The sequence below is a fragment of the Salmo salar genome, chromosome ssa03 (genome assembly GCF_905237065.1).
Source record: "Salmo salar chromosome ssa03, Ssal_v3.1, whole genome shotgun sequence".
NCBI lineage: Eukaryota > Metazoa > Chordata > Actinopteri > Salmoniformes > Salmonidae > Salmo > Salmo salar.
In genome coordinates, this window is record NC_059444.1 from 75,920,166 (window position 1) to 75,940,298 (window position 20,133).

A 20,133-nucleotide genomic window follows, 5' to 3' on the forward strand; every position below is an offset into this window, starting at 1 on the left:
GTGCATGACACAAGTAATTTTTTCAACAATTGTTTACAGACAGATTATTTCACTTATATTTACTGTATCACAATTCCAGTGGGTCAGAGGTTTACATACACTAAGTTGACTGTGTCTTTAAACAGCTTGGGAAATTTCAGAAAATGATGTCATGGCTTTAGAAGCTTCTGATAGGCTAACTGACATCATATGAGTCAATTGGAGGTGTACCTGTTGATGTATTTCAAGGCTTACTATCAAACTCAGTGCCTCTTTGCTTGACATCATGGGAAAATCAAAAGAAATCAGCCAAGACCTCAGAAAAAAAATTGTAGACTTCCACAAGTCTGGATCATCTTTGGGAGCAATTTCGAAATGTCTGAAGGTACCACGTTCATCTGTACAAACAATAGTACCCAATTATAAACACCATGTGACCACGCAGCCGTTATACCGCTCAGGAAGGAGACGTGTTTGGTGCGAAAAGTGCAAATCAATCCCAGAACAACAGCAAAGGACCTTGTGAAGATGCTGTAGAAAACAGGTCCAAAAGTATCTATATCCACAGTAAAATGAGTCCTATATCGACATAACCTCAGCAAGGAAGAAGCCACTGCTCCAAAACCGCCATAAAAAAGCCAGACTACGGTTTGCAACTGCACATGGGGACAAAGATCGTACTTTTTGGAGAAATGTCCTCTGGTCTGATGAAACAAAAATATAACTGTTTGGCCATAGTGACCATCGTTATGTTTGGAGGAAAAAGGGGGAGGCTTGCAAGCCGAAGAACACCATCCCAACTGTGAAGCACGGGGGTGGCAGCATCATGTTGTGGGGGTGCTTTGCTGCAGAAGGGACTAGTTCACTTCACAAAATAGATGGCATCATGAGGTAGGAAAATTATGTGGATATATTGAAGCAACATCTCAAGACATCAGTCAGGAAGTTAAAGCTTGGTCGCAAATGGGTCTTCCAAACAGAAAATGACCCCAAGCATACTTCCAAAGTTATGGCAAAATGGCTTAAGGACAACAATGTTAAGGTATTGGAGTGGCCATCACAAAGCCCTGACCTCAATCCTATAGAAAATTTGTGGGCAGAACTGAAAAAACGAGCCCTGACTCAGTTATACCAGCTCTACCAGGAGAAATGGGCCAAAATTCACCCAGCTTGTGGAAGGCTACCCGAAACGTTTGACCCAAGTTAAACAATTTAAAGGCAATGCTACCAAATACTAATTGAGTGTATGTAAACTTCTGACCCACTGGGAATGTGATGAAAGAAATAAAGCTGAAATAAATAATTCTCTCTACTATTATTCTGACATTTCACATTCTTAAAATAGAGTGGTGATCCTAACTGACCTAAGACAGGGAATTTCTACTAGGATTAAATGTCAGGAATTGTGAATAACTGAGTTTAAATGTATTTGGCTAAGGTGTACGTATATTGAATAAGGATCGGTGTCCCGCTAGCAGGACAACTTACGGTGAAACTGGAGGGCGCGCAATTCAAATAAATAATCATAAATATTATGGATTTTAAACATTTAGGTACATTTAAGTGTCTTATATTGGCTGAATGCTTAATGTGTCTGGACCCCAGGAAGAGTAGCTGCTGCCTTGGCAGATGCCAAAGGAGATCCATAGATCCATAAGTTCCTTGCATCTCTGCTGCTACTGCTGCTGCTACTGCTGCTGTGATTTTCTATCCATTTGGGGGGATACAAATACAAAAATAAATAAATAAGGATGATTATTTCAAAAGCGCAGCTAATTAGTAACGCTGAGTTATGCTTTTCCACCCCAGCTGGCCACCTTGTCATCCCCAGGTCCAAGCTCCAGAGCTTCGGCGGCAGGGCCTTTAACAGAGTTGGTCGTAGGATCTGGAACTCCCTTCCTCCAGCCGTGACTCTGAATCCATCACCATCTTTCAGTCCCCCCCACGCACACACACACACACACACACACACACACACACACACACACACACACACACACACACACACACACACTCACACTCACACACACACACACACACACACACACACACACACACACACACACACACATACAAGCAAATGCACTACATAGACACTCCTCTCTCCACCATACTGAGCACCACCTAACACAAACCCTTCCCTAAACCGGGTTTGTATTGAAACCCCAATTTTAGGACCCCTTTAGGTATAAAAATATATATATTTCAATAATGTTTTTGATAAAATATTGAATTTGGCCTTTCCCACTATAGCCCATAGAAACGCTTTGAATAACACATTCATGAATGTAAAAAAAAAAACGGAAAAAAAATAATCAAAAGGAATAAGGTTTTGTAGTGTCTGTCCGATATCTAGGAGATATCTAAGAAAGCCTATATCTAAGAAATCCCAGGAAATATTGTGTTTTTTTGGACACATATTTAACCCCTTATATTTGATGCCACAAAACTACCTCCATGCTTCCATTCATTTGTATGGGTTACCTTCAGACGAGTCCCTTGACACTTGTGTTCGTGAGAGTCTCCCCTTTCCACAGTGGAGAAATATTAGTTTGTAGCCCAAAAGGTTCGGACACTACATATAGAAGTTGGCACATCAGCGTTACTGACTTCAGACGAGTCCCTCGACACTTGTGGGGATGTTTTTATTATGTTACTTAGATTGACGCACAGGTGCGTCAATAGACTCTTAAGGATTTAACCTGTAAAATCAAAAAGGGACATCAATAAGGGATCATAGCTTTCACCTGGATTCACCTGGACAGTCTATGACATAGAAAGAGCATGTGTTCACAATGTTTTGTACATTCAGTGTATCATTTCATGCTTGTGAGAAGAACATGAGGTGTTTAATTAGGCAGTATCCGTATAAATCCAGTATGGCCAGAATTCCCACACTAAAAGAGCACTTGGTCAAAATGCCCTATAGTAAGAATATTTAAGCCATATGACAAACATTTATAATCTGTAAATTACAATACAGCGCCTCTTGAGTAGTGAAGTAAAACATTAATTATTTAAACTCTTTGTCATCTTACCTCCCAGTGAGGAGGAGTCAATGTAAAACTCTGAGCTCTTCCATCACTCCATATCTCACTGCAGAGTGAATGAAAGACACACCGACTAGACTGAGGAACAGAGACACATCATACTAAGAGTTCATCATGACATTTACTACTGTGTTTCTACTGATGATAATAGGCCTGACATGTGGAAACATTAAGATTGTTAGAATAAAACCTTTATATTGTTATTATATGAGGTTTTGAGTCCAGCTATTAGCTCTAATGTTACTTTCTTTCAACAGGTGTTCATAGTCAGACATTGACTAATTCTGGACCAGTGGTTAAAAAGCCTGGAGAATCCCACTAACTGACCTGTACAGCCTCTGGTTTAGACATAAATGCGTGCTACATGACTTGGATCAGACAGGCTCCTGGGAAAGGACTGGAGTGGATTGCAGCTATTACTGGCAGTGATGGTGGCAGCACTTACTACCCCCAGTCTGTTCAGGGTTGGTTCACCATCTCCAGAGACAGCAGCATGAAACAGGTGTATCTCCAGATGAACATCCAGAGACAGTGACACAGGAGGCTGCAGTGCCATACAAAACTGCTCAACACTGATCTCAGTATGTCTCTAAAATGAGTCTATGGTCCCCTCTGTCAGCATCAACTCTATGTCATCAACAACACACACACTGGTTGACACATACCAAATCAAATAAGAATGCTGAATGCTTACCATACTCTCACACACAGGTCATACGTTCAATTAAATCTAAAATAATGAAATAATACAAATATATACTTTTTTTTTTAAATGATAGAAATATCTCAAGAATAAAAATATAATTGGCTAAGTAAACATCCTTGAGGTACACCAACAGTCAGATAGCTATATTCTGTGCTATTGCAAGAAGCATTGATGACAATAATAAAACAAATGTTAGTAATAAAGGTGCTGTTAACAATGTGAGATTACAAAGTTGGTAATGCAGGTTGTTGCAGCTCATACCAATCAATCTACTCAACATGTCAGTGTGATACTAGTTGATTCAATCTCTTCTTATACCAACTTCTCTCAGTTGTATGCAAAGTTCCACCCCTTTTCTCTCTGTATATAAAGAAGTGTGTATCTGTCTTTCACTCAGTTGGAAAAAACAAGTGCAGCTCCCACCAGTCTAACTTCAGCACAAACCATGTTTCCTGCATATCTGCTGCTAATGCTGGCAGGGGCCTCCTGTGAGTATTTGGGAGTGATATTTGAACAAACAAAGTAGTAATATTCAGTCAAATGTATTGGATTCATTCACTAAAAGATGATTCACTAAAAGATGTATACTGTTTTGTTTGTTTTGTTTTACAGGTGTGTTCTGTCAGACTGCACTCACACAGCCAGGCTCTATGACCCTGCAGCCTGGACAGCCTCTGACCCTGTCCTGTAAGGTCTCTGGGTATTCTTTAACCAGCACCAGCTACTGTACAGGTTGGGTACGACAGCCTGCAGGAAAAGCACTGGAGTGGGTTGGAGAAATATGTGGCAGTGGTAACATATATTATAGTGATAAGCTGAAAAACAAGTTCAGTATCTCCAGAGACACTTCCAGCAGCACAGTAACTTTAACAGGACAGAGTCTGCAGACTGAAGATACAGCTGTGCATTATTGTGCTCGACAACCACAGTGATACAAACCAACACAGAACCTGTACAAAAATTGAATATGCAGTTGAATCAAGCACACGTGCGACATATGGCCCTCATTAATTCAAAAGAATATAACAATGTTAATCGAAGAACTGCTCCATAAAATAAAACTTCTTATTGATACATTGGCACAATAAGCGGATACATCACTATAACATGTACAACTTAATTCTTCACCAAAACATTTCTCAACAGTGTCAAGATATGTAGTATTTTGACCATTAAATGCTAAGGGGAGAGACATTTATCACCATTAAGATGCTAATGTATGTCTGTTCATGTATACCAAAGGTCTCCTCCTATTTAAGTAGTCTGATTTAACTGTGCTCCACAGACTATCTACTTCAGTCACGACAAGTAGTCTAAGTCTATGTGCCGCCTTTTACAGAATTTTACAACCACCTCACAATGAAATTCCTCCTGGCTCTCATCTCAGGTGAGTTAACTGGAGTTATTTCTGTCCAGTGTAGGAGAGAGGAGAGGAGCTGTGCTTCTTGGCTGGATGCTCACAATCATCTAAACTGTCTGTTTTTCAGCTGTTCAGGGGCAGTCACTCACCTCCTCTGAGCCAGTGGTGAACAGACCTGGAGAGTCAGTAAAACTGTCTTTTACTGTGTCTGGATTCTCCATGGGTAGCTACTACATGCACTGGATCCATCAGAAACCAGGGAAAGGTCTAGAGTGGATTGGGCAAATTGATTTGGGCACTGGCACTACACCTGCCCAGTCTCTCCAGGGCTAGTTCACCATCACCAAATACAGCTCCAAAAACCAGCTTCGAGGTGAAAAGCCTGAAGACTGAAGACTCTGCTGTGTATTTTTGTTTATTATAGTGACACAGGATGCTCCAGCACCATACAAAAACAGATTAACACTGATCTCAGTGTGAGGCAAAGAGGGGCGTCTGTTGTTTAAACACACAAACACTCTACGAGAGAGCAGAAGGACTCAAAAGTATTGGAAAAAACACTGATATCAATATTATCCTGATAAAATAATCCACTCACATTACAACAGTGAAAAACACATTATTTACATGAACCCAACGTCATCTGTTTGCAAATCAGAGTTCATGTTAGCTATATGTTTTGAGCATATTTTTCGCACGGAATTATATTAATGAATTGTTATCAGCAAACACATACAGTGGTTCCTCCTTTAAAGGTTGCGAGTTTACACCACGGGACTTTTGGGCAAGCTATCGACTGTGCCCAAATGTATAAATTGGGGTTGGGGCCGATTGTGGCTAAAAACACTATCAATTGGAATCTTTAACATGTGGAAATGAGAAAAATTATAATTATTCGTTTATCACAAGCGTAGCAGGATGGGCTATTAGCTGAACAATAGACTATTGAACCTTTACTAAAGAATTGTTTAATTGCCGAGCTAGGTGTGAACCCCCCCCCCCCAACTTGAGCTAGGTGTGAACCCCCCCATCTTGCAACAAATCATTTGTATCCATCTTTCCACATAGGCTTACACACGTATCTACCTACAGACGGTTAATGTTCTGAAAATATATACACCAACAGATGGAGAAAACCTACACCAGTCGAGCAATTCATTTCAACAATAATCTTCATTTTAATTTGACTTTACAAACAACAAGAGGGCTTAATTGGAGTCTATTTCTTCGGAGCCTAGACCTAAATAAAATAACTTAACTGGCTGAGGTAGGATATAAGGCTTAACAGCCTACTTACAATTGCAACTGGTCACAAATGTAGCATCTTACATAAAATAATAATTTTAAGAAAAAAAGTCTGCACGTTCAAACTAAAATAATGAAAAGTGCACATTTGTAAATCCCAAACTCTAAAAGCAACTGGAAAGGTAGATACACATTATGTCACGTCCTGACCAGTATAAGGGTTATTGGTTATTGTAGTTTGGTCAGGACGTGGCAGGGGTATTTGTTTTATGTGGTTCGGGGTTTATGGGACATGTATTTATGTAAGAGGGGTGTTTGATTTATGTGTTCCGGGGGTTTTGGGTAATGTTCTTGTTTTGTATTTCTATGGTTTTTTATGTTGTGTATTTCTTTGTGTTGGCCTGGTATGGCTCTCAATCAGGAACAGCTGTACATCGTTGTTGCTGATTGAGAGTCATACTTAGGTAGCCCTGTTTCACCTGTCCCTTTGTGGGAAGTTGTTGTTGTACTGCTGTGTGTTAGCATGCAGCACTGTTCGTTCGATCGTTTTCTTGTTTTGTTTGTTACGTGTTCAATAAAGTCACTATGAGCACTCAACCCGCTGCGCCTTGGTCCACTACATATGACGGCCGTTACAAATTATGTGTGACATTGTGGTTACAATAAAGAATGTAAACAAGATGCTGTGTTTTTATTTACTGTAGTGAAGGACTGGAGGCATTTTGAAAACAGGTTTTCAAACCTTGTTCTTCACAACTGTAGCAGGTGTAACCCATCATGCAAATGTTTCCTATTAGCAGGACAATATACTTTTTATAGCCCGGCTACTGTTGTGAAAATCCCTGAACCTGCAATGTATTCGATGCTTAAGTACTCTAAAGTGTTACATTTCTAACTCAAAAGAGCAGTACAGTATTTCTTCAACATCTTTATGCTTTCGTTAATAAAATAACAAGAAAAAATACATTCAAATGCGGATGTTTATATATAAACTACTGTCATGACTTGGAGGATTATGACCCCCCATAAATATCTTTCCCCCTTTTTCTCTACAGAATGGACTCTTGGAAAGCTCTTTTTTAACATAGAGAGAGTTTTGTAACATCAAAAGGTTGGGGAAAATAACAATCTTTAGGTAATCCAACCAGTTGAAAGTATGGTACCGTTGGTACTGAAAGAATATGATGTCAGATCAGTCGTCTGAGACATTATGACTGATGACAGGACGACATAAACTGTGTCTTGGAAAGTCTACACATTCTAGTTATCAGATTCACATGAAATTGTTGTGCAATTTAAATGTTTAAATATGAAACTATTTGGGAAAAGATTAAATGTAATTTTAGCTTCTAAATGTGAGAATTGTTTTCATAAGTGAACTATGCTCACTCAGTGGCCCCGCCCAAGTGAACAGGCATTGGTTGTGAACTATGAAACACGCCCTTCTCTCCCCCACTACAAAAGCCATTGACGAAGTCAACCTCTTATGTTCCCGATGACCTGAGGACTGCTGTCCATACGTTTAAAAGGGCTAATATCAGCTACAGAACTAAGCCAACCTCAGTGTGAGCTCTGGTTGCAAATGGTTGAACAACTACAACCTAACGAAATCAACATTGTGTTCCCAATGACGTGAGGACTGATGTCCATACGTTTAAAAGGACGAATTTCAACGTGGAGGAAGAGGTAGTTATTTGCTTTATTTGACTGTGTAAAAACAAGCAGTACTACTTATTTCTCTGAGAGTCAGACGGATACATAGCGTTTTGCAAAAAATACATTATTTGTCTTTCTAAAATGAAACCATCAATTGCTAGATTTGAAACAAAAACATGTCTGTCATTGAACAACACACAATCTCTTTCATATTTTCTTAAAACAATAAACGCTAATTTACCAACATTTCTGAAAATGTATATAAAGTTTTGGAATGAAACTCTTCAAATCTTCAAACTCTTCTACTGCTGCTCCTGCTGGCAGCTGCCTCCTGTGAGTCTCTCGGGATTTGGTACCGTTGGCACTGGGGACGAAAGTATGGTACCGTTGGTACTGAAAGAATATGATGTCAGATCTGGATTTGAGGGGAATGGATTGATGCTCAATAAAATATACTGAGAAAATATTATTTTAACAATAGCCTAACAATAACAACAGTCATGCTTAGCTATCCTGTATAGCATATGACTAATTATGTTTAGATGTGTACTGTGGTGGTCTTGAACTCAGCCAGCCAAGAGTAATGGTTGTGAAGCCTGGAGAATCTCCAATCATCACCTGTAAGGTCTCTGGGTATTCTGTTAGTGAAAGCAGCACAAGCTTTCCCACAGGTTGGGTTCGAAAGCCTGAAGGGAAAGCAATGGAGTGGATTTCCCATATATGGGATGATGGAGATATATAGAAAAATGATGAACTGAAAACAAGTTTAGCATTTCAAGAGATGCCTCCAGCAACTCTGTGTCTTTACAAGGGCAGAGCCTACAACCTGAAGACACAGCTGTGTATTACTGTGTTCGCTACGCTCCATAGTGATACAAACCAGCACCAGACCTGAACAAATACCCAGATACCCATGGGAGAATGATGCAAACACAACATAATATAAATGTATCTCCACACCAAGATATCAATATATTTAAGATTAATGCTCAGTCTCAAAAACGGTTAAATTATAATTTGATAAGTTAACCTTGCAAAAAGCGTTAAAACCATACACCATTAAAAGCTTTATAGAAATGTAAAACCAAATAAAATTCTGAACTTTTGTTCCTGTGTTGCTGATCTTTAACACATCATATTAAAAACATTACAGTCAACATGTCTCACAAGTAAAATTTGAACTACAGAGAGCAGAATAAAGGACAGAGGAGAGAAAATCAAGGAATAGAACAGATCTCTCCCTCTCAGTCTCTATCTAAGCCTCTAGGAGGCAGTCTATGCAAAGTCTCCCTCCCCTTCATCCCTTTATAATCAGACACTCAGCTCTGGTAATGTGTTTATAGGCAGTTTGGACTGACATTACAACAAGTCCTGCACTAACCTGACTATCACGGAACAATGAGGGCTGTCTGGATTTTAGTGCTCTTGGTGGTGTCTATAAAAAGTAAGTTACAATATTCTGTATCCACAAGAACACATTTTTCAGAAAAATCTGCTATTACTGATTATGGGTATGAATGTATTTTTGTTGTTCATTTCCACAGGTGTTCAGAGTCAGACGCTGACTGAGTCTGAATCAGTGGTTAAAACGTTTGAAGAATCCCACAAACTGACTTGCACGTATTCTGGGTTTGGTGGCAACTATTGGAACGCTTGGATCAGGCAGGCTCCAGGGAAAGGGCTAGAATGGGTTGCTACAATTAGTGATTCCAGCAGTAATATCTACTACTCCCAGTCAGTCCAGGGTTGGTTCACCATCTCCAGAGACAATAGCAAGCAGCAGGTGTATCTCCAGATGAACAGTCTGAAGACTGAAGACTCTGCTGTTTATTATTGTGCCAGAGACACAGTGACACAGGAGGCTGCAGCTCTGTACAAAAACTGATCAAGCGCTTCTCTCACTGTGAGAGTCTGTGATTCTGATCTCCAGTCTCTGTTAACCTGTTTGGGATAGGGGGCAGTATTTTCACGGCCGGATAAAAAACGTACCCGATTTAAACTGGTTACTACTCCTGCCCAGAACTAGAATATGCATATAATTATTAGTATATTTGGATAGAAAACACTCTAAAGTTTCTAAAACTGTTTGAATGGTGTCTGTGAGTATAACAGAACTCATATGGCAGGCCAAAACCTGAGAAGATTCTATACAGGAAGTGCCCTGTCTGACAATTTGTTCTCCTTCTAGGGCATCTCTATCAAAAATACAGCATCTCTGCTGTAACGTGACATTTTCTAAGGCTTTCATTGGCTCTCAGAAGGCGCCAGAAAGTGGAATGAGAGCTCTCCAGTCTCTGGGCAAAAAACAGCAGGAGTTTTTGTCAGTGGTCCTGCTGAGAATAATGACACTGGAGCGCGCATGCACAAGACTACTCCATTTTTTTCTTTCAGTCTTTGAATGAATACAACGTCGCCCGGTTTGAATATTATCGCTATTATACGAGAAAAATAGCATAAAAATTGATTTTAAACAGCGTTTGACATGCTTCGAAGTACGGTAATGGAATATTTAGAATTTTTTGGTCACGAAATGCCCTCGCGCGTCACCCTTCGGATAGTGACTTGAACGCACGAACAAAACGGAGCTATTTGGATATAACTATGGATTATTTCGAACCAAAACAACATTTGTTGTTGAAGTAGAAGTCCTGGGAGTGCATTCTGACGAAGAACAGCAAAGGTAATCCAATTTTTCTTATAGTAAATCTGAGTTTGGTGAGGGCCAAACTTGGTGGGTGTCAAATTAGCTAGCCATGATGCCGGGCTATGTACTCAGAATATTGCAAAATGTGCTTTCACCGAAAAGCTATTTTAAAATCTGACACCGCGATTGCACAAAGGAGTTCTGTATCTATAATTCTTAAAATAATTGTTATGTTTTTTGTCAACGTTTATCGTGAGTAATTTAGTAAATTCACCGGAAGTTTGCGGTGGGTATGCTAGTTCTGAACATCACATGTTAATGTAAAAAGCTGGTTTTTGATATAAATATGAACTTGATTGAACAAAACATGCATGTATTGTATAACATAATGTCCTAGGAGTGTCATCTGATGAAGATCATCAAAGGTTAGTGCTGCATTTAGCTGTGGTTTGGGTTTTTGTGACATATATGCTTGCTTTGAAAATGGCTGTGTGGATATATTTTGCTGGGTACTCTCCTGACACAATCTAATGTTTTGCTTTCGCTGTAAAGCCTTTTTGAAATCGGACAATGTGGTTAGATAAAGGACAGTCTTGTCTTTAAAATGGTGTAAAATAGTTATATGTTTGAGAAATTTAAGTTTTTGCATTTTTGAGGTATTTGTATTTCGCGCCACGCTATACCATTGGATATTGGTGAGGCGTGGAACGTCTGTCCCTAACAGGTTTAACATCAATCTCATGGCCCCACCAACACTATAGGAGAGAGTAGACATATCATACTCTTATTTATAACCATCATTTATATGACTACTTCAAAAGCATAAAATATACCTGACAATCTGTCAAGATAACAGTCAAGATAACTGTATGAATATCCTCATGAAACTGCCACAGAACATTTTAGAGCCATTCAAAGTCAGCTGACAATGGAAAATAACCCGAAACAGGATCAATAATATATGCAGTCATTCAATAAAATGAATTATCTAATGCAGCTAAAACCATTCAGGCCTATCTGGTAATGTCTTTCAATTTGGTGAGTTTCTTTGAATAAAACCAAATGTCAAATTTCAGCTAACAGAGAATTAGTTCAATATTGAATACAGCCCCATGAAGGTCAATAATGTTATAGAAGTATAGATGGAACAAGAATATATGGTCCAGAACAAGTTTAGATGGAACAAGTTTAAATGGAACAAGTGTATTGCATTAATCCCAATAAATGATGTTATCCTGTGCTGTTCTGAGACAATCATGCCAATATCAACCTTGAAAGAAAAACTCTCCCTCTCATTCTCTATTTAAACCTCTAGAGGGCCGGCTATGAAAAAGTCTTCCTCCCCTTCGTCTCTTTATAATCAGACAGTCAGCTCTGGTCTTCTCATTATAGGCAGCTTGGACTGACATTACAACAATACCTGCACTAACTATCACTGATTAATGGAGCTTATGAAAAGCCCTGGAGTGGATTGGGAGAACGAACGAAAGGCCAGTTCACTCTGATTGAGGATGTCTTCACAAGCACAAAGTTATTGTAGGCCAAGAGGACTCTGCTGTCCTAAGGGTCCCAGCTACACAATGAACGGTTGTTTTGTTCGATAAAGTCCTTCTTTATATCCCAAAAAGTCAGTTTAGTTGGCACCATTGATTTCAGTAATCCACTCGTTCAACATGCAGACAAAGGAATCCAAAAAGCTACTGGTAAACTTCTTCCAAACAAGTCAAACAACATTTCTAATTAATCCTCAGGTACCCTAATATGTAAATAAACGATAATATTTCATGTGAAAAGTAGTATGTTTAATAGGAAAGGAAAATAATGAAGCCGAAAGACTACTTTTGTTATGGAGCTCCCCTTGGAACAACTACAATGACTTGTTAGTTTTTCAAGAAACAAGCCTGAAACCTTGTATATAGAATGTTGACATCTAGTGGAAGCCATAGGCACTGCAATATGGGAGCTATTTTTATATATAGACCCATTGGTTTGCATTGAAAGAGCCTGTGCCCTAAAAAAGGTTTTTGCCTGCTATATCAGTTCTGTTATAGTCTCAGACATTATTTTAACAGTTTTAGAAACTTCAAAGTGTTTTCTATTATATGCATATGCTGGCTTCTGGGCCTGAGTAACAGGCAGTTTACTTTGGGCACGTCAGACAGGCGGAAATTCAGGAAAATTGGGCCTAGCCCCAAGAACTTTACAGACTTATAACATGTTTAAAGGAATATATTATGTAATTAATGCTTACATAGCTTTAAAATAGCATTACTTTTGAAATTGTTCTATATGATATGATGATGTTTCTTAAGCCATTTTTCCACAACTTTGGAAGTATTCTTGGGGTCTTGGGGTCATTGTCCATTTGGAAGACCCATTTGCGTCCAAGCTTTAACTTCCTGACTGATGTCTTAAAATGTTGCTTCAATATATGCACATCATTTTCCTTCCTCATGATGCCATCTAGTTTGTGAAGTGCACCAGTCCCTCCTGCAGCATAGCACCACCTCATCAGACCAGAGGACATTTCTCCAAAAAGTCCAATCTTTGTCCCTATGTGCAGTTGCAAACCGTAGTCTGGCTTTTTTATGGCGGATTTGGAGCAGTGGCTGAGCGGCCTTTCATGTTATGTCAATATAGGACTCATTTTACTGTGGATATAGATACTTTGTACCTGTTTCCTACAGCATCTTCACAAGGTCCTTTGCTGTTGTTCTGGGATTGATTTGCACTTTTCGCACCAAAGTACGTTCATCTCTAGGAGACAGAACGCATCTCCTTCCTGAGCCGTGTGACGGCTGCGTGGTCCCATGGTGTTTATATTTGCATACTATTGTTTGTACAGATGAACGTGGTACCTTCAGGAATTTGGAAATTGCTGCCAAGGATAAATCAGACTTGTGGAGGTCTACAATTTTTTTCTGAGGTCTTTGCTGATTTCTTTTGATTTTCCCATGATGTCAAGCAAAGACGCACTGAGTTTGAAGGTCGGCCTTGAAATACATCCACAGGTACACCTCCAATTGACTCAAATTATGTCCATTAGCCTATCAGAAGCTTCTAATGCCATGACATCATTTTCTGGAATTTTCCAAGGTGTTTAACCTCTATGGGCTTACGTAACAGCCACTGGCAGCCTGTGGCGCGATTTTCAAAACGTTAAAAATCCTATTACTTCAATTTCTCAAACATATGACTATTTTACAGCTATTTAAAGACAAGACTCTCGTTAATCTAACCACACTGTCCGATTTCAAAAAGGCTTTACAACGAAAGCAAAACATTAGATTATGTCAGCAGAGTACCAAGCCAGAAATAATCAGACACCCATTTTTCAAGCCAGCATATAATGTCACCAAAACCCAGAAGACAGCTAAATGCAGCACTCACCTTTGATGATCTTCATCAGATGACAACCCTAGGACATTATGTTATACAATACATGCATGTTTTGTTCAATCAAGTTCATATTTATATCAAAAACCAGCTTTTTACATTAGCATGTGACGTTCAGAACTAGCATACAACACCGCAAACTTCCGGGGAATTCGCTAACATTTTACTAAATTACTCACGATAAACGTTCACAAAAAGCATAACAATTATTTTAAGAATTATAGATACAGACCTCCTCTATGCACTCGATATGTCCGATTTTAAAATAGCTTTTTGGTGAAAGCACATTTTGCAATATTCTAAGTACATAGCCCAGGCATCACGGGCTCGCTATTTAGACACCCGGCAAGTTTAGCACTCACCATAATCATATTTACTATTATAAAAGTTTGATTACCTTTTGTTGTCTTCGTCAGAATGCACACCCAGGACTGCTACTTCAATAACAAATGTTGGTTTGGTCCAAAATAATCCATCGTTATATCCGAATAGCGGCGTTTTGTTCGATGCGTTCCAGACACTATCCGAAATAGTAAAGAAGTGTCGCGCGCATGGCGCAATTCGTGACAATAAAATTCTAAATATTCCATTACCGTACTTTCGAAGCATGTCAACCGCTGTTTAAAATCAATTTTTACGCCATTTTTCTCGTGAGAAAAGCGATAATATTCCGACAGGGAATCTCCTTTTCGGCAAACAGAGGAAAAAAATCCCAAAGGCGGGGGCGGTCGGGTCACGCGCCTAAGCCCAGTGTCCCATGATCGGCCACTTGAGAAAGGCGATAATGTGTTTCAGCCTGGGGCTGGAATGACGACATTCTGTTTTTTCCCGGGCTCTGAGCGCCTATGGACGACGTGGGAAGTGTCACGTTAGAGCAGAGATCCTTAGTAAATGATAGAGATGGAAAAGAAGTTCAAGAAATGGTCAGACAGGCCACTTCCTGTAAAGGAATCTCTCAGGTTTTGACCTGCCATTTGAGTTCTGTTATACTCACAGACACCATTCAAACAGTTTTAGAAAATTTAGGGTGTTTTCTATCCATATGTAATAAGTATATGCATATTCTAGTTACTGGGTAGGAGTGGTAACCAGATTAAATCGGGTATGTTTTTTATCCAGCCGTGTCAATACTGCCCCCTAGCCCTAACAGGTTAAAGGCACAGTCAACTTAGTGTATGTAAACTTCTGACCCACTGGAATTGTGATACAGTGAATTTTATAAGTGAAATAATCTGTCTGTAAACATTTGTTGGAAAAATTACTTGTGTCATACACAAAGTAGATTTGCCAAAACTATAGTTTGTTAACAAGAAATGTGTGGAGTGGTTGAAAAACGACTGTATGTAAACTTCCGATTTCAACTGTATCTATTTCTATATTATGTCCACTAAACCCAGTGTATGTGCAGGTCAGTTTGTGAGATCTTTCAGGATATTTTAAATTATTGTCTGAACTTGAACACCTGTGGAGACAGAGTAACATTAGAGAAAATCCCTGGACTCAAAACCTCACATAACAATCTGTTCAAGTATATCCAGTCTTCAAGTGTTCACCTGTCAAACCTATAATCATCGGTAGTAAAGCAATAGTATATTTCATCATGAACTGTCAGTTGTTATGGTGTGTCTATGTTCTTCAGTCTAGTTAGTGCTTCAGTCCCTCTCCTCCACTCTGCAGTGAGAAAAGTAGTGATGGATGAGGTCAGAGTTTTGCATTGACTCCTCAGTGGGTGGGAAGATGGAGAGTCCGAGATTGGGAACAGGTACATTTGACCAGAACAATTGAGTTAATTTACATTTTAATAAGGAGGGATTCATTATGGTATAATGATACCTTACTATAAAGACCTTTCTGTTCACCTTAACCTAGCTCACCCTCTAGTGGCTTAAAGAAGGGATGATTAGTTAATCTGAACTCTCCATACATAAAGACAGAATACACCAAACAGACGAAGAGGGGAACGTGAAACTAATACTTTGACCAGATTTGATGGATGCAGTGTCACTGCTAAGGAATTGTAGTAATAGATTAATTGTGTATAGAGTATATGTGTATTAATGTATATAAAAGTTTGTGTTGTAGTGTTTATAACCATATGAATGTCATGGAGTTTCAGAACTGGTCCTGTGCTGCTTTGTATCAGTGTGGGTAGCGAGCACAATAATACACGGCTGTGTCTTCAGTCTGAAGACTCTGTCCTGTTAAAGTTACTGTGCAGCTGGACATTTCTCTGGAGATACTGAACTTGTTTTTCAGTTTGTCATTGTAATATGTCCTACCATCGTGACATATGAATCCACTCTGTTTTTCCTTCAGGTTGGTGATTCACACCTGTACAGTAGCTAGTGCTGGTTAAAGAATACCCAGAGACCTTACAGGACAGGGTCAGAGGCTGTCCAGGCTGCAGGGTCATAGAGCCTGGCTGTGTGAGTTCAGTCTGACAAAACACACCTGTAAAACAAAACAAACAAAACTAAAAATGTTGTTAATAATATTTCCAAACCTCTATTACTCCATAATACACCAATGTTGATGTATCAGTCCCCCAAAACTCACAGGATACAGCTGCCAGCAGCAACAACAGAGATGCAGGGAACATGATTTGTGTTGAAGCTGAGTTGAGGGTAACTGCACTTGCTGACTGAGTGAAAGCGAGAGAGATATTTCTCTTTATACAAAAGAGGAGAGTTGCTTTGCATAGTGAAAGAGTTATATATTGAGGAAACAATTGACTTGTATCATTGTGACATCTTATACACAGAATCAGTATCAGAATGTAATGACTGGTGTCCTCCAAGGATAAATACCTGGTCCATTACTCTTTTTTACTTGATATTAACATTTTCTTTTGATTATTACTTACAGTTTTTATTCTGTTTGCTGATGATATTTTCAGTGAAATATATGTATTTACTTGAGAATTGACACCGCTTATAGAGCAAATAAGATATGACACACCATGTAGAGTGAGATGTACAGAGGAATGATTTGATCATTACTTTTGTGTGTTTTCACACTTGATTTACCATGTAGACATATAATAATGGTACACTAGCTTTTCAGTGCCTCTATTAAAGCCACTGTGCCTCTTGAACTGTCTCTGGTCAAGCTGAACTTGTGTTTCAGTGAATCTTTGTAAGCTGTGCCTACATCGTAATAGATGTTCCCAACCCACTCTGAAATAATTCCTTCAGGTTGGATCCATTATACTCCATAGACATTGCTGCTATCAGTCAGAGAATACCCAGAGACCTTACAGGTGATTACCAAAGACTCTCCAGAATTTATAACCATTGAACTTGGCTGGGTCAGCTGAAGACCACAGTGTACACCTGTTATGGATAACAAAGTCAAGGTATTGGAGTGGCCATCACAAAGCCCTGACCTCAATCCTGTAGAAAATATGTGGGCAGAACTGAAAAAGTGTGTGCGAGCAAGGAGGCCTGCAAACCTGACTCAGTTACAGCAGCTCTGTCAGGAGGATGGGCCAAAATTCACCCAACTTACTGTGGGAAGCTTGTGGAAGGCTACACGAAACGTTTGACCCAAGTTAAACAATTTAAAGGCAATGCTACTAAATACTAATTGAGTGTATGTGAACTTCTGACCCACTGGAAATGTGATGAAATAAATAAATCATTCTCTCTACTATTACTCTGACATTTCACATTCTTAAAATAAAGTGGTGATCCTAACTGACCTAAGATAGGGACTTTTTACGAGGATTAAATGTCAGGAATAGTGAAAAACTCAGTTTAAATGTATTTGGCTATAGTGTATGTAAACTTCCGACCTCAACTGTACATGTTACTATGGTTTTCTTGACAGTCTAGCGGTTTATGTTGATGTAAATTTTAACTGAGGGGGCTAAGCCCATCCCTCGTGGGGCCGGGTATGATGCAGCTGCCAACAGTTGAAGCATGGTTTATGTTGAAGCGGCAACTTGTCTACTCCAACTAAGTGAAGGACAAATGGACATACCATTTTATATACAGAAAATCTTATTTACATAGAGGTAAGGTGGTTGGTGTAAGAGGAACATGAAGAAAAACAACAGATTGTTATAATCCGCATGAACCTGTATTACTGACTGAAATTTCAGCAAACTTAGTACTCTCTCTTGGTTTACATTGTTATTATAATAACATTATTATTAGTGTCTTCAATTTTTCTTGGAATGTCACAGCATATAGCAATCTAACTGTTGGTGTCTCTCAAGGATAGGGTTTCAAAATTCCTGGAACTTTGAATAAATTCCCTGCTTTTCTCTAAATCCCGGTTGGAGGAATCCTGGAAGTATGATATGTGCCGACCAATGTGTGTTGTTGATGCCATGGAGTAGTTGATAGATTGGAACATAGACTCCTAGGGCCAGCTTCCCAGACACAGATTAAACCTAATCCAAGACTAAAAAGCACTTTTAATGGTGCTTTTTAGTCCAGGACTGGGATTAATCTGTGTCTGAGAAACCACCCCCTAGAGACTTTCAAGATCATTGTTGACCAGTTTTTGTACATTGCTGCAGCCTTCTGTGTTACTGTGACTCTCAAGCATAATAATTAACAGTGTCCAGGCTGTTCAACTGGAGATACACATGCTTCAGCAACCTGGTCTCAGAGCATTTTGTATTATTCTGTACATAAATACAAGACACTCCATTTAGTCTGATATGTTACGTTTATATGGTATGTATTCATTTGTGGATGTCCACTCATTTCATATGATATGGTGTGAATTGCAATTTGTTATATATGTTACAAATTTGCAAAAACGTACAATATGTTTTGACTTTGCGAAAACGTGTTATATGTTACGAATTTGCGAAATGTATGATATGTTACGAATTCTGTGGTTAATGTTAGCTAGCTTGATTATGTTAGCTAGGCTAGGAGTTAGGGTTAGGGTTAAGGTTAGAGTTAAGTTTAGGCGTTAGGTTAAAGGGTTAAGGTTAAGGTTAGGGGAAGAGTTCACTCAAATGGTTAAGGTTAGTGTTAGGGGAAGGATGACCTAACATGCAAAGTAGTTGTAAATGAGCTAAAAAGTAGTAAGTAGTTGAAAAGTTGCTAATTAGCTAAAATGCTAAAGTTGTTCGTGATGAGATTTGAACTCGCAACCTTTGGATTGATAGATGTTTGCGTTACACCCCCACCCTGTTATAAGCCGACCCATCCACCCCGACCAACCACCCTACTTTCGTTTTTGGCTTAAGTAACCATCTGTCTTATGTAACCATACCAAACGTAACATAATAAATGGGGTGTCTCAGATTTACATACAGAATAATACAAAATGCTATGAGACCAGGTTGGCTTCATGCTAGTGTCTCTGGAAATGGTGAAATGACCCAGAACTGACTGAGATTAGTAAGTGTTAAGAAAGGTTGGCCTTGGCACAGAAACTATACTTAGTCAATGTTAGGATGGCGCTAGTGTCATGTCAGTTAAAAGGAGGGCATGCAGAAAATATTGCAGGACAAAGTAAACAGAGAAGTGCCATAATTCCATTGTTTCAACCACCAGCTACACTTAGTGGTCATTCAATGTCATCTGAGAATGCGCTGGAGGACTTTTTTCATGTCTGTGACTCACTCTACAAGTTCTTAAAGAAACCAACAGTGGCTGCCCTGTACACTGGAGAAAGTTTGAAAAGGCTACTGGATCAAAGGCCGGACACCTGGCTACTGTGTCAGTGGTTGTTAAAAGTTTTGACATCATTGTGAAGTTCCTCTCTGACATCGAATGCCCGCGTTCCTAAAACACAGAAGTAAGGCTCGAGGCTAGCTCAACTAATCCAACTGGCATTTGAGGGGGATTTTACAAGAAGATTTCGGTGAGAACAGAATGATCGATTACTCAGGAAGTTCCGCAAAGCATCAGAGGCTCCAACTCTTCTGAAAAGTTAAGAAACAATCTAAATCAAATCAAAGTTTATTTGTCACGTGCGCCGAATACAACAGGTGTAAACCTTACAGTGAAATGCTTACTTACAGGCTCTAGCGCTAACCAATAGTGCAATAAAAAATGTATGTGTGTGTGTGTGTGTGTGTGTGTGTGTGTGTGTGTGTGTGTGTGTGTGTGTGTGTGTGTGTGTGTGTGTG

General features: G+C 39.3%; 1 protein-coding gene, 1 long non-coding RNA gene and 1 gene segment (V, D, J or C); 2 read left to right on the forward strand and 1 right to left on the reverse strand.

Annotated features, from left to right (window-relative positions):
• The window catches only part of LOC106601675 (uncharacterized), a gene marked incomplete in the record, with an annotated part of 737,295 nt that overhangs the window by 644,780 nt on the left and 72,382 nt on the right, over window positions 1-20,133 (forward strand).
• The window catches only part of LOC123741723 (uncharacterized), a 149,265-nt gene that overhangs the window by 78,155 nt on the left and 50,977 nt on the right, over window positions 1-20,133 (reverse strand). The gene's annotated exons all lie outside the window — the stretch shown is intronic.
• On the forward strand, window positions 9,333-9,951 carry LOC106601682 (Ig heavy chain V region 6.96-like). The segment is given in 2 exon segments: window positions 9,333-9,440; window positions 9,541-9,951. Coding segments are annotated over 2 exon segments (387 nt in total).